Source organism: Tursiops truncatus, chromosome 12 (assembly GCF_011762595.2).
Source record: "Tursiops truncatus isolate mTurTru1 chromosome 12, mTurTru1.mat.Y, whole genome shotgun sequence".
In the NCBI taxonomy this organism is placed as follows: Eukaryota; Metazoa; Chordata; class Mammalia; order Artiodactyla; family Delphinidae; genus Tursiops; species Tursiops truncatus.
The window spans coordinates 73,702,942-73,716,570 of record NC_047045.1 but is presented as its reverse complement, the minus strand read 5'-3'; the positions used below and the strand labels follow the sequence as shown (position 1 = coordinate 73,716,570).

Genomic DNA, 13,629 nt, shown 5'->3' with positions numbered 1-13,629 from the left:
GCGCTCTGTGCCTCTTGCTGTCCCTGGCCTGGTTGCTTTCGGCATGGAGGAAATTTATGCTAAGTTTGTGTCACAGAAAATCAGCAAGACCCGCTGGCGACCGGTACCTCCGGGGAGCCTGCAGACCGTGGAGACTTTCGCCACGGGCTCTTGGGACAATGAGGTACCCCCGCTCCCGGCCCGGGAAGCCCCTTCCTCCTCCTTCCCTCCTGGAACCGAGCCCCCGGCCGCCGGCGCGCGAACTCTCTCGTCTTCTGGCTCCTCTCGCCCTTCTCTGTCCCCCAAATGCACGTTTCGGGCTCGGTTGCCTTGTACCTCAGAGCCATCGATGGCCCCGTATCTCCTCTTTTTTAATGATTATCATTCCATTTGCCTGGGATGCTTTTAAAGCAAGGTTGATTGAAGGCAGGGCAAATTTTAATTTCGGAGAGTTTGACATATATTTCATCTCAAGATAAAATTTTCTGCTTTACAGGAAAATTATGTTTCACTGTGGTCTATTGGAGATTTTGGGAACTTGGACTCTGATGGAGGATTTGAAGGAGACCATCAGTTATTGTGTGATATCAGACACCATGGTGATGTAATGGATTTACAAGTAAGTCTGTGTAATATCCAAAAGCTAACTTTTAAAAAACTGAGAGTGATCTTTACACTTAGAGATGTAAAGGACCTTAAAGTTTGTCTAGTCTCACCCCAGGTTTACAAGAAACTGAGTTCCCTATAGGTCATGATTTGCCAACATTATATAGCTGCTTAATGGCAGAATCAGGACTGGGGAAGGGGATGTGGAATTAATCCTAGCTTGTTTGTTTGCCTAATTGACCATCTACTATCTGCCAAGCACCGTTTACATAAGTTAATTTCATTCTCATCGCATGCTTGTTGAATCAAATACTGTTATCTCTGTCTTAATGAGAACACTGAGACTAAGATCTTTGGAGCATGTACTATGTGACAAATACTGTGTAAGGCACTTTACATGTTTTTGCTTTTTGAGTTCTCATAACAGCCTAGCAGGGATTAGTTCTCTGTTTTGCAAGTTTACCAAGGCTTAGAGAACTTAACTTGGCCAGGGTCTCAAAGCTGGTAGTAAGTGGTGGGAATGGAATTTTGACTCTCACATTTTATTTGCTTAGCATTTATAGGCTCTTTGCATTTTAAAATTGTTGTACTACTAATTGAGTCAAACAAATGGCTTCCTCCCTGCTAATATTTATGAATCTATAACAAGCAAGAATTTTCTTAGTTTTTTGACCAGGAAAGAATTGTAGCTGCTTCATCAACAGGATGTGTAACAGTTTTCCTTCACCATCCGAATAACCAGGTAAAGAACTTTTGTTTGAAATCTCAATTTGCATTTTAATTTTTTTTAGGAAGGTTTAAAGAAGACTGTACTTAATAATGACACAAATAATAAAGTTTTATAGTCTTAAAACATGGAGGGGAAAAATCATTGTATTACCCATCTTTTAGTAGATTAATTCTAGAACCATGTTTGTGTGATCCTTCATTCAAATTGGGGATCTCTTATATCCTCTTAGGTTAGATTTAACAATATGGTATTCTGGCAAGTACTTTTCCGGTAATTCTCTTTTAAGATCCTAGTCTGGTCTTTTGAAGAAAGAAAGAACATTTTCTAGCTCAAGCATCATGAGAGAGAACAGGAACAGCTACTTTGCTTCAGATAGAACCTAGGTTTCAATTGAAAGAGAGGATATACTATATGAAGGCTTGACATTTTTTACAATGCCTTTCTTGTGTGTGCCAAAGCCTGACTGCTGACCTTCAGAGCACAGTGGTAAGGGCAGTCCTTTAAAATAGGCCCCCTTGAAGTAAAAGTTTTAAGTTGCGAGAAGAGAATGCTTACTTAGATTTGGGGATTAATCAAGGTCATCTTACTAATAGGCATGCCTAGTAAATACAAGAGCCAGGTCTAGTTAAATATTTTTCTTTTTTTTTTTACTGTTTATTTCAGCAATGCTTTTATTTTTTATTTATTTCTTTTTTTGGCTGCGTTGGGTCTTTTGTTGCTGCGCGCGTGCTTTCTCTAGTTGCAGCGAGCGGGGGCTACTCTTTCGTTGTGTTGCGCAGGCTTCTCATTGCGGTGGCTTCTCTTGTTGCAGAGCACGGGCTCTAGGTGCATGGGCTTCAGTAGTTGCAGCACACGGGTTCAGTAGTTGTGGCTCTCGGGCTCTAGAGTGCAGGCTCAGTAGTTGTGGCACACGGGCTTAGTAGCTCCACGGCATGTGGGATCTTCCCGGACCAGGGCTCGAACCCGTGTCCTCTGCATTGGCAGGTGGATTCTTAACCACTGTGCCACCAGGGAAGTCTTAACTATTTTTCTTAATGGAGTCATTTGGAAAGCACTACGAGATTTTCTCTTAAATGTAGGCCAGCCCCCTTAAGAATTTAGAGTTGCCTTTGAACACATAATTACCTGATACCTAAAAACCATTTCTTTAGTTTGAGATAAGTTTGGGATGTTATTAAAAAGCGTTTCTTTTGAATCTAATCCGGTATATACAGAGCTTTAATGGAAGTAGTTTCTAGACCTTAATGCTTGGAAATACAAAGGGAAAAGAGTTACTATGTTTCTAGAAAGGTGTGAGACAGTTTTAGTTGGGGAAAGCTCTAGTTTTTTGGAGCTTTGCTTTGATTAATCATAGCCTCATTTGTGACCTGTAGACTCTGTCAGTCAGCCAGCAGTGGACAACAGCTCATTACCACACGGGTCCAGGCAGTCCTTCCTGTAGCAGTGCACCATGCACCGGTGTTGTGTGCAGCAACCCAGAAATTGTCACAGTTGGAGAAGATGGTCGAATAAATCTCTTCAGAGCTGATCACAAGGAAGCTATAAGAACTATAGGTAAGAAAAATCCTATTTCTTTAGTCTATTGCATAGTAATTGAGCAGCTACCATGTGCTAAGTAAATGCAATGCTAGGTGTTTGAGGGATTTAAATATATACAAAGCAGGATCCCTTTATCAAGACAGTATGTTGATAAGGCCTGTATGAAGGAGTGACTAGAAGAAAAAGAAATTTGTGGAGAGGAGAGCCAGAGGGGATTAACAGATAAAGAATTGAGGGGCAGGTGGCAATCCATTTAATCTAGGTTCCAAACCATAAATAATACTAAAAGGTGGCACACCAGATAAAGGGAACAGCATGGAGGCAGGGTAAGACCATTCAGAGAATGACAGAAAGTGTAGTTTGACCTGACTTTAGATATTTGTATAGGAGAAGTGAGAAATGAAACAAGAAAGGTAAATTGTGGTCAGGTTGTGAAGAATCTAATGCACAGCTGTAGAGGTTACGTTTTGTTAGGTGGGCAACTGCGGAGCCATTGAAAGTTTTTGAGCAAAGGGTGATGTACCCCGTGTCATGCTTTAGAAGGATTATTCTAGTGTAGTAGTTCTCAACCATACTTTGCACAGGCTTGCCTGAGGAGATTTTTAACAGGCCATCACTGTAGACTTCCTAAATCAGAACGTCTGGATTGAGCCCATGAATCAGTGTGTTGTGTTGTTATGATTTTTAGTTCTGAGGAACACTATTTGTTTAGCTTTTAGGGACCACTGCCTGGTGGCAGTTTGGACGAGGGTCACAAAACAATTTAAGTGTATAGTAAATTAAGTGGTATAAGTTTAAACACACTATGAAAAGGAAAAGGACAGTTAAAGCAATCAGGAAGGACTTCATGGAGGAGAAGAGAGCTGATGAGGATAAAGATGTATAGATTTCAGATAAGTCAGCAGAATAATATAGGTCAGAATGAGCTCTGTAGGAAGCAATGGTGTTTGGCTCAATAGAATGGAGGTTCTGTGTTAAGCAGTAGAGGGAAGTAAAGTTGGATATAAAGGAACCTGAACAGCTGTCTCAGAAATGGAGGGTAACAACCTAAAGTGGAAATAGAGAAATAAGTGAAAACTTAGCCCTCCATTTGGAAAACAGTTCAGATGTCCTGTGAGTGATACAATTTTTCTATTAAAGGAGAGTCCATTTTAACATGTATATTATTGCATTTTTCTATAGAAATTAAACTGTGACTTATTTAAAATTTCATTTGTAATATTTCAATCAGTGGAGGGAATGCAATTTAAAATTTTCATGGAAAAGGGGGACCTGTTAACACACAATGCTGTTTTCTTCATTTGTAGACAATGCAGATAGCAGTACACTCCATGCTGTAACCTTCCTTCGAACTCCTGAGATTCTTACAGTAAATTCAATTGGACAGTTAAAAATATGGGATTTTAGACAACAAGGAAATGAGCCCTCTCAGATATTATCACTGTAAGTTTTGATTTGTAATTTCAGTAGTGTGACGCAAATTTGTTTGACTGTTTATAGCAACTGACTTTAAACCATATTGTATTTTAATTGCATGCTAAGAGAATAATCTCTGACTAAATTTGATAAAGCAAATACAGTTGACCCTTGAACAATGTAGGGGGTTAGAGTCACTGACCCTCTATACACTCGAAAATCCCTGTATAACTTATAGTCAGCCCTCAGTATACGTGGAATCCTCTGTATCAGAGGTTCCACATCCGCAGATTCACCCAGCCTCAGCTCATGTAGCGCTGTGGAAAAGTATTCATATGTAAGTGGATCCATGTTGTTCAAGGGTCAGCTGTATAGTTGGATGGGCTTGATAGTACCATGCTGCGTTTGGTAAATATTTGTTGTATTGATTCAGAAGTTTATATTAATCTCTTTGAAGTTTATGTTATTTAATGGGGAACTTCTTTTGGCTCATCAAATGATTCTATTAATAGTGGGAATATTCTATTAATATATTAATAGAATATTCTCTTCTACTAATAATACACTCTAGATGTGATTGGGAGAAAAATACAATCCAAGATATTTTTTTGAGCAGAAATCCCCTTTCTATGTGTGCAATCTTCTCTCCTCTAATTAGAAAATAGCATGTGTCAAGCTGGAAAAAAAGTTATATAAACTAAGCATTAAATAAGGTAGAGTAGAAGTAAGGAATATGCTGTTTAGTTGATATATAATGTCTTTCAAAAGCCAAGAAATGGAAATGTTTTGCATATCTTACCATCAAATTATCTTGTTCCTTATGTGTCCAAATTGAAGAGAGAATGAATAACTCTGGCTTTTAATTCCCCCTCAAAATTTTAATATTTAGAGATATATTTAACGTAGTCAGTTTTTTGACATGATTTAAGTTTAGCCAGTAGCTCCAGCCACAAAATTATCGTTTCGTTACTGGAAAGAAACAGGTTTCATAGGTTATTCAAAGATAAATTATACTTTACAACTGTGTGAAGTCATTGTATCTCCCATTAAAGGACTGGTGACCGAGTGCCACTCCACTGTGTTGATAGACATCCCAACCAGCAGCATGTTGTAGCTACCGGTGGTCAGGATGGAATGTTAAGTATTTGGGATGTTAGACAAGGTACAATGCCCGTGTCTCTACTGAAGGCTCATGAAGCTGAAAGTAAGTATTGTGGTGATACATAAGTTTTTGGTGTGTGAGCTATACAATGTATTATAAGCAGCTTTCCATAATGATACCTACGGATCATTCTACAGCAGAGTTTTTTACTGAATTGTATAAATTTATAATAATTAACTAATCCCTTTTTATTTGAAATTTACATTCTTTAACATGTTTGATTATTATACACAAGACCGTAGTGATTATCCTTACATATTCATCTTTATGTGCTTCTTTTCTTAGGATAGTTTTTTAGAAATAGAATTGATGAGTCCAAAAGTTTGCATAATTTTAAAGCTGTGATTCATGTTGTCAAATTGTTCTACATAAAAATAATACGAGTTTATATTGCCACACCAGTATGTGAGAATGCACTTTTCCCATGCAAATGCCGGCTGTTATTTTTTATATTTGCTAATCTGTGTGTTCTTCGATTTATTATTGTACTTTTTTCTTTTTTTCTTTTAACAAGAACAAAAGATATAGGCTCTTGCCTTGTTTTTCATGTTTGTCATTTGATTTTGGTGGAGAGTTTTTGGCTGAACGGAAATTTTTCATTTTATCACCACGTCAGGGTGGATTATAGTTTTAAATTCTGACTTAAGAGAAGTTGGTATTAATGCTTCAGTAAAACTATAGAAGAGCAAACATTATACCAGTATTGCAACTTCTAAGTTTGTTTCACATTATTAATACTTTGGAAAGATAAATGATTTTTAAGATTATATTTAAGAAGCAAATAGAAACTTTTTCCCTCTTCCAGGTATGGCTATGTCCAGGTAAAAAGAATAAAAAGAAATAGGTGTGCCCTTAGAGCCTGTTGTTGCTAACCTAGTGGTAGTTAGAATTACAAACTTTCAGATCTCTTCTCACCAGCCCATTTTTAAACGCCAGCCTGTATTGTTCAACAAAACACACAGTATAGTGGCTTGTAGTGTATTTTGAATTCATCTTGACTCTTGGCTAGAAATAAGATGTTTTATAGAGGTTTGTTTTCTAATTTGAAAGTATATAAATACATAAGAATCCAGATTTGGGCAGTCTGCTAATGGCTGTATAGGCTGTTTTATTTTACTTTGTTTTAATGAAACAGTATGAATGTACTTTACACAGGGACTCACCAGCACACATTCCTTTCCGGAGGAAGGTGACCTTTTTGTTTTCTGGCGTGTTTAATTGTGGTAACTGTCAGAATGAAAATGCCAGCTTGCAAACATGTGCCTTGCACTTTTTATGCTACACTCTGAGCACTTTCTATGCTGCCTCTCTAAGGTTACCTAACCCAGAATCACGAAAACCCTTGTTCACAGACTACTGTTTCACCTTCATGCTGCAGCTGTCTTCCTAAGACGTCCTGGGCAGTCCTTGGCTCCCAGATACCTCTTGGCACACAAAGTTCCCTTAAAGTTTAGAGCTTGAGGAGTCCCCAGTCCCAAGCTGGCTTCTTAAGTCTTTCATTTGAAACCGGATCCAGATTTTTGGAGCATTTCCAGGTTTTGGTTTGCTGGGAGCTAGTTGCTATTTCTGTGATACAGGCCAGAAGAATCCAGAGTCTTGGCATGAGCCAAAATTGGACTATGTCTCTTAGAAATTCATTTGTATTCTACTTTTATGGTCTTCTCTCTCTTTCCAATAATATAACCTTCATGTGTTAATGACACAGGAATTGAAAATAAGAGAACTTAACAATTTTCAAAAAATCTTTTCAGAATTATTCCATTGTCATACTTTTCCATAGAAAAATTGTAATAGGTCAAATGACTAGCATTTATTTTCATTCATTTGCTGGCCCAATACACAAGTAGATTTACTTGACTTCTTTATCTTATCTACATGTTTTAGCCATTTGGAGAGTTACGTCTTTTCTTTGATCCTGAAGCCTTTGATTTTTATCACAGGCTTGGAGTTTGAAGGTGTGTGATGGAGGTTAATGGAAGGTGATGCCTAGAGACAGGGTTTTGATGTTTGTTCAACTAATCTACACAAGAATAAGCTTCTTGGTTCTTATCTTTTAGTGTGGGAAGTTCACTTTCACCCATCCAACCCAGATCATCTATTTACTTGTTCCGAAGATGGATCTCTCTGGCATTGGGATGCCTCCACAGATGTACCTGAGAAATCATCACTCTTTCACCAAGGTAAAAAATTTTAATGAAGATTCTTGTGTGTAATTTTATTATATTTTTAAATACCAAATTAGAAATTCTCGTATTTTTAACATTAAGGAATGACAAAATGTTTCCATTCTCTGGCTTCAAGGTAAATTCTAGTATCACAGGGCTTGAAATCTGACTGTCAGCTACTGACCACTGTACTGCTGATGACTAGAAATGCTGTTAGCTGGCTAACTTCGGACAGCCAGGGGTCTTGTTTGTGAGTACATTGTTGTGGGCCCTCATGCCATAGGATAGGCATTGACAGCTCTCTTATACTACATTGTCAAGGGTGTATGGCAAGACCAAAGTTGATCTTTTATGTATTAAGGTACTGGTTTCTCCTCAGACTAAAAGGCCCTGTCTCCTGATTAAAGACAGAGGTAAGTAAAGGTCAGCCAGAAACTATACACTTAAAATCAAGAGGTATTTTTGTTTCTGTTTTTTTGCATTTTCTAACCTTCTTGTTTTTGAGTTTGTCTGTGGTTCCAAAGTTTATTTGTTCATTCATTCAGCAAATGTTTATCAAGTCCCTACCACGTGCTAGGCACTCTCCTAGGTGTTAGAGCCCATGACAGTGAGCAGAAAAGCCTCGAGGCTCATAGAGCAAATATTCCAGTAGACAGTAAGTAAGATAGATAATGTCTCAGTAAAAGTCCCAGCAGAAAAACAGAAACTACCCTGGATTTAGAAGGAATTGGTTTCACGTGTGTTAGAAGGGCTAGCAGAACAAAAGGGAATGGGAGGGATGCTGGAAGAGCAAATAGCAAAAAAAGAGGAATGCCAGAAATCAACAGTTGTTAATACCTCTGCTGTACTGTTGGAAGTGCTGTCCAAGTTGGTTCTGGATCAGCAGAAAAGGTGCCACCTCAGCCGGGGCTGGAATTACAGGCTGTGTTGTCGTTGCCAGGAACCTGGAGCCTTTTCCTTCCCCCACCCGACCCCGTCTGCCTTCCAGTCACCCACAGTAGTGCCTCCCATGGGCAGGGTCTGCCTGGAAGGCAGATGGCAAGGGAGCCTGGAAAAAGGAGTTTGTCCCTGCAAGACATAGTAGAGCACAGCAAAGTAGGAAAGGAGACAGCAAGAAGGAAAAGATCTGGACCAAATACCCTGATGCCTATGAAGAAGAGTGAAGAGAACAGGAGGATGAAGAATTAGTGGAGGAGGGGCCGCTTGGCAGGGAGAACATTTGAGCAGAGACCTGAGGAAGTGGAGGCACGAGTCACAGGAATGCGTGCCAGGTGGAGGAAACAGCCAATTCCAAGGGCCTGAGACAGAACAGCAAGGAGGCCAGTGTGGCTGCAGTTCAGCAGGCCGGGAGTGTGCAGAGGTGGCAGGAGCTGCGGAGGACTCTGCAGACAGGGATGAGGGCTTCAGGTTCTGTTCTGAATGTGACAGAAAGCCACTGGAGAATTTTGAGCAGGGGAGTGGGGTGATCTGTCTTAAGTTTCCAAAGAATCACTTAGGCGACTGTGTAGAAAATAGACTGGGGAGAGGGATGGAAAAAGCAGAAGCAGGGAGACCAGGGAGGAGACTTAGCACAGTGGTCTAATGTTAATTTTCACAGTATTCAAGAGTAATATAAAATATAGGAGCAGTAAAAGGTAAACAAAAACTAAGAAGGAAAAATCTGAAACATCTCCAGAAAAATTCTGGAGAAGTGTCGCATGTGTAGAGCATGCAGCACGTCTATGCTAATAACTGCATGTATGGAGAAACTAAGAATATTATTAGTTTCTAATAAATAATAAGGATTAGCTAAGCACTTGGTTTTTTATTTCTTCTTCCCCTACCCCCACTATCTTGCCTTTGAGATTTTACTGTTTGAAGAACCTTGGTTAGACTGGAAAGAGCCATTTACTATATTCTGTGCCTAGTATCGCAAGAACAATATTAGACACTGTGAAAAGGTAAAATAAATATAATCTATACAACCTGCCCTTAAAAAATACTTAATTTAGTTATGGAGAAGGGGGCATGCAAAGTTAAATCATACAAGAAATGTTATAAAGTAGTAAGTTATTAGTGGTGCGTATAAGTGCTGAGGGTTCCAGAAGGAAGAGAAGCATGAACTAGAGTCATCTTCAAAGGCTTCTTAGAGAAGGAAGTTGAGTTGGGCTTTAAGAATCAGCAAGATTTAAACTCACTAATCTTTAAGCTTCAAGATATGAGGGACTTTGCCTTGTATTCCCAGCACTTAGCACACCGCCTGGCATAGAGTAGGTACTCAGCCATTTATTGAGTAAATGAAATCTGTCTTTATTTGATCTGGCAGAAAGTTGAAAGGAAAGAAAATTTCAAATGAAGGCTAAAACTGAAATATACTGCTTCTGCCCCCACTTAATCCCGCATTAAATGAAGAGCACTGTCAGACATAAAAGTGTATAATCTGGTAGTGTTCTTAAATTCTACTTTTAAGAACATTTACCTGAAATAAAGGCGAAGAATAAAAGGAGATCTAAAGCAAGTTGATTATATTTTTAGACATATAGAAGTAAATATATTTTTAGAAATATTCATGTAGAAATACATCCAGAAATTTTCATTTTTTGATTATCTAAGAACTTTGATTTCCATATATTATCTACATTTATTCTACTTGTCTTCTAGGCATTTTGGTACATTTCTGAGACTTTCCGTTAAAGAATAAACAGGAAGACAGGGTCAAAATGAATCTTGTGCTTTGCTGAAGATTTCAAGTTTCATAGCCATATTATCCCATGGAAATTTGAGTATTTAATATCACTGACTAAGCCTTTAGTCAAAAATGGTGATGTGTTATAATGGAATTATCAGCCAGTTATTCTTGAGAATTAAAACCAATATATATTCATCGCCTTTTTTAAGTATTAGAATTTCAGATGTTTACTAGTATAAAATTAGTCTTGAAAGAAGTTTTCACCTTTTCTTTTCTTTTCCCAGGAGGAAGAAATAGTACTTTTTTGTCTCATAGCATTAGTAACCAAGCTAATGTTCATCAATCTCTTATAAGCTCCTGGCTCATCACTGACCCTGCCAAAGACCGTATTGAAATCACAAGCTTGCTTCCCAACAGGACTTTGTCTGTGAACAGTTTGGATGTTTTAGGTCCTTGTCTTGTTTGTGGAACCGATGCAGAAGCAATTTATGTTACTAGACAACTTTTTTCATGAAGATACTAAAAGAGTTCATGTAAAACATACAGTTATAGCCTTTCAAATTCCAGCTTCTCTATGCAAATTTTTATTATTGGAAATTTGCAGGGGAAGCATCCATAAACTATTGTTAATTTTGATGCCCAGTTTCAGCCTTTGTTAGTTGAATATTCTTCTAATAGTTAGTAGCTAGAGTCTGATTAATGACTGATGGCAAAAGAATTGGACCGTGTGGAAGAACATCAGAGGGATCCTTGTGCTGATAAATGCACTGCCTTCAGCACAATTCTGGACAGCTCATGGAACCAACTCTTCATTGTTGATGTTGCAGGCCTCAAAAATGTCAAACCACCAATGGGTTCCTATCCTTTTTATCAACGGTGTGTGGGGTATACCCCTCCCTGGTGGCCTTAGCTAGTATTTATTCTTTTTTACCACAAGTATTTTCTTCAGTTCTTCCACATTTTATTTACTTAATAATTTTTGTAAACTTTTTTCAGAAAGAATTGAGAACAAAAATGGCAAAATTTTTGTAGTGTTCAAATTTTTTTAAAGGTAAAAATGTTTTGACAGTTTCCTTTACTGGAATGGGTTTGAACAGAACTCCGTCAGCTCCTTAGACCCAACTTTATTTCTCTTGAAAAGAAAAAAAGACAAGTACATTTTTCCTAAGGATTTTTGCTTTTATTTAGTTTTACAACGTAGTTGAAAATTGCTGAATTGGACACTGTGCAATAAGATAGGATTTGACATTGATAAATGAGCTGACTTACAAACGAATTTGATAGGTAACATGCAGAGACTAGTATGATGATGTGGTAGGAGTACAGAGTTTTGCCATCTTTATCTTTAATGTTAATGATGACCTAACATGCAGTGTTTTAAGACAATTTTATGTTATTGTCTTTCTAAAGTTTGTTAGATTAAATGCATTATTGAACTGTTAAGACCTTAATGACAAATCACTCCTATTACACAATTGAAGTGTATGTTTATTTACTTTACAATTCCAACAATAATTACTATGAAGTTTTGTCTTTCCGTCCCAATAAATATTTGCAGTTTTTTTATGCCACCTTACCTCAGGGTTTTTTGGATTTTGTTTTTTGTTAACATTTTAAAATGGAATACATATATGCATCTGCTGTTTTATATATATTTGGCTCAAAAATATTTGACTGAATGGACTTGCCTCACGGTCCAGTGGTTAATGCAGGGGGCACAGGTTCGATCCCTGGTCGGGGAACTAAGATCCCACATGCTGCACAGCACAGCCTAAAAAAAAAAATCGACTGAAGATAATTAGTAACTTTGAATTCCAAAGAATCAGAGAAGGAAAGAAAACGTTGCTGATAGGAATTCTTAATCTGTTTATAGTTTTATTGCTGGGGCTAATTTTTAAAGCTTTCTGTTATTACAAAAGTCATTCATTGTAGAAAAGACAGTCAAAAGAAAATTTTAAGTACTTAATCTCAAAGAGAGACAATTCTTTTCATACTGTCTTCTATCCATCAATGTATATAGTTTTTCTGTAAAAAAAAAAAAAGAAATATACATGTTATATTTGTAGATGCACATTCTCTAGCAGTCAACACGTGAATTCAATAATAAAAATATAGCTAAGAATTTTCCTCTGACTTTATATTTCCCTTTGTATGAATGTCTTGCTGCAGCCTAAGCTACAGTGTCCCTCTCTTCATCCGGTACAGGCATCCTCCCATTCTACTCGGCAGGCTAACATCTTTGCTTTGAATGGCCCAGAGTTGATCTCATCACTGGAAGACCCTAGCTCCCAGGTGGCACATTTTCCGTGTACAGTGAATGGCAAACTTGTTGTGCCTCTGCTTCGATCCGTATTATCTGCTGCTGAAAAGTTTGAAGGTTACATGTATGTTGTTAGCACCCTTCTCAGTTTCCAGCAGCAATGTATACAATTTCCCTTGATCACTACAGTAAGTAATTGGTAGAGGGGGGGAACCAGACATACAGGCTTAGCATACTAGCTTGGAATGGAAACAAGTTTGAAGTTTGAAGCTTTGATTTGATTTAAGGGTATTTGTAACCATAAGTAGAAGGAAGTACATTTGAATAGTGTTACATTTTCTATCAATTGAAGAGTTCTGCCAGGCTTAATAAGAAACATAAGAAACTTCTCTATCCTTATTGATAAATAAAACCCTAATTTATGAATTTGTTAATTCTCACTGCTTTTATTCATGAAACTATCAAATAAAATTTCTTTTGAGGGCTGTAGGATCTCAGAGGTGAAAGATATCTTGGAGGGCATCTCCATACTAAATTTAATCAACACTTCCACAGCACCCCCAACAAATTATCATCCAACCTCTACTTGAAAATATACCATGATAAAGTTTCCCATTTCCCAATGTAGCCTCCTTGTTTGGATAGCTGTAATTGATATTGCATTATAGCAGGGTTTTAGTGTGTGAGTGGGATCCAAAACAATCGTATAAAAAAAGAATCATTATTCTGGGTTAATGAAATGATCATGTGAACCTATGAGATGGAACCAAACACCATTTTATCGAATTTGCATTCTGTTGGGGCACTTTACTATAAGGTTCAACTAAATAAATGAATTTTCACATACTGAACTGAAATTTGCTTCCATTTGTCTTCTTTTCTCAGGAGCCACAAAAAACAAATTTAATTCTTTTCATCATATATTCAAATGTTCAGAACTACGTATTGTAGCTTCTTTGGGGTAAACTTTTAAAATCCCTTCAATGGTTTCTTGTGGGCAAGGTTCCCTTCCCCACCTTTCTTGCCCTTCTTGGCTAAATCCTGCATACCTTTCCGGACTCCTCTTAGGTGTCATTTTCTCAAGAAAGTTCTCCCTGGCCTCTG

General features: G+C 37.8%; 1 protein-coding gene across 2 annotated transcripts; it reads left to right on the top strand.

The window, feature by feature from the left end:
• On the top strand, positions 1–13,382 carry NUP43 (nucleoporin 43). 2 transcript variants are annotated; one of them, XR_002179673.3, is made up of 9 exons: positions 1–163; positions 476–598; positions 1,250–1,327; positions 2,689–2,869; positions 4,162–4,297; positions 5,323–5,474; positions 7,490–7,612; positions 7,734–8,010; positions 10,550–10,683. XR_002179673.3 is itself a non-coding variant. In XM_004315979.4 (8 exons), exons 1-8 carry the CDS (start codon positions 44–46, stop codon positions 10,777–10,779), a joined length of 1,143 nt encoding a protein of 380 aa, XP_004316027.2. In that variant the 5' UTR covers positions 1–43; the 3' UTR covers positions 10,780–13,382. The 2 variants fall into 2 exon arrangements, 1 of the variants encoding a protein (XP_004316027.2); XM_004315979.4 differs by lacking the exon at positions 7,734–8,010 and having other exon boundaries at positions 10,550–13,382.
• The last annotated feature ends 247 nt before the right edge of the window (positions 13,383–13,629 follow it).

Excerpts from the sequence above, each read along its gene's own strand:
- NUP43 (XM_004315979.4), top strand. The coding sequence starts at position 44 with ATGGAGGAAATTTATGCTAAGTTTGTGTCACAGAAAATCAGCAAGACC. Across the intron at positions 164-475 it reads CGGGCTCTTGGGACAATGAG|GAAAATTATGTTTCACTGTG; the intron begins GTACCCCCGCTC and ends TCTGCTTTACAG. Across the intron at positions 599-1,249 it reads GTGATGTAATGGATTTACAA|TTTTTTGACCAGGAAAGAAT; the intron begins GTAAGTCTGTGT and ends GAATTTTCTTAG.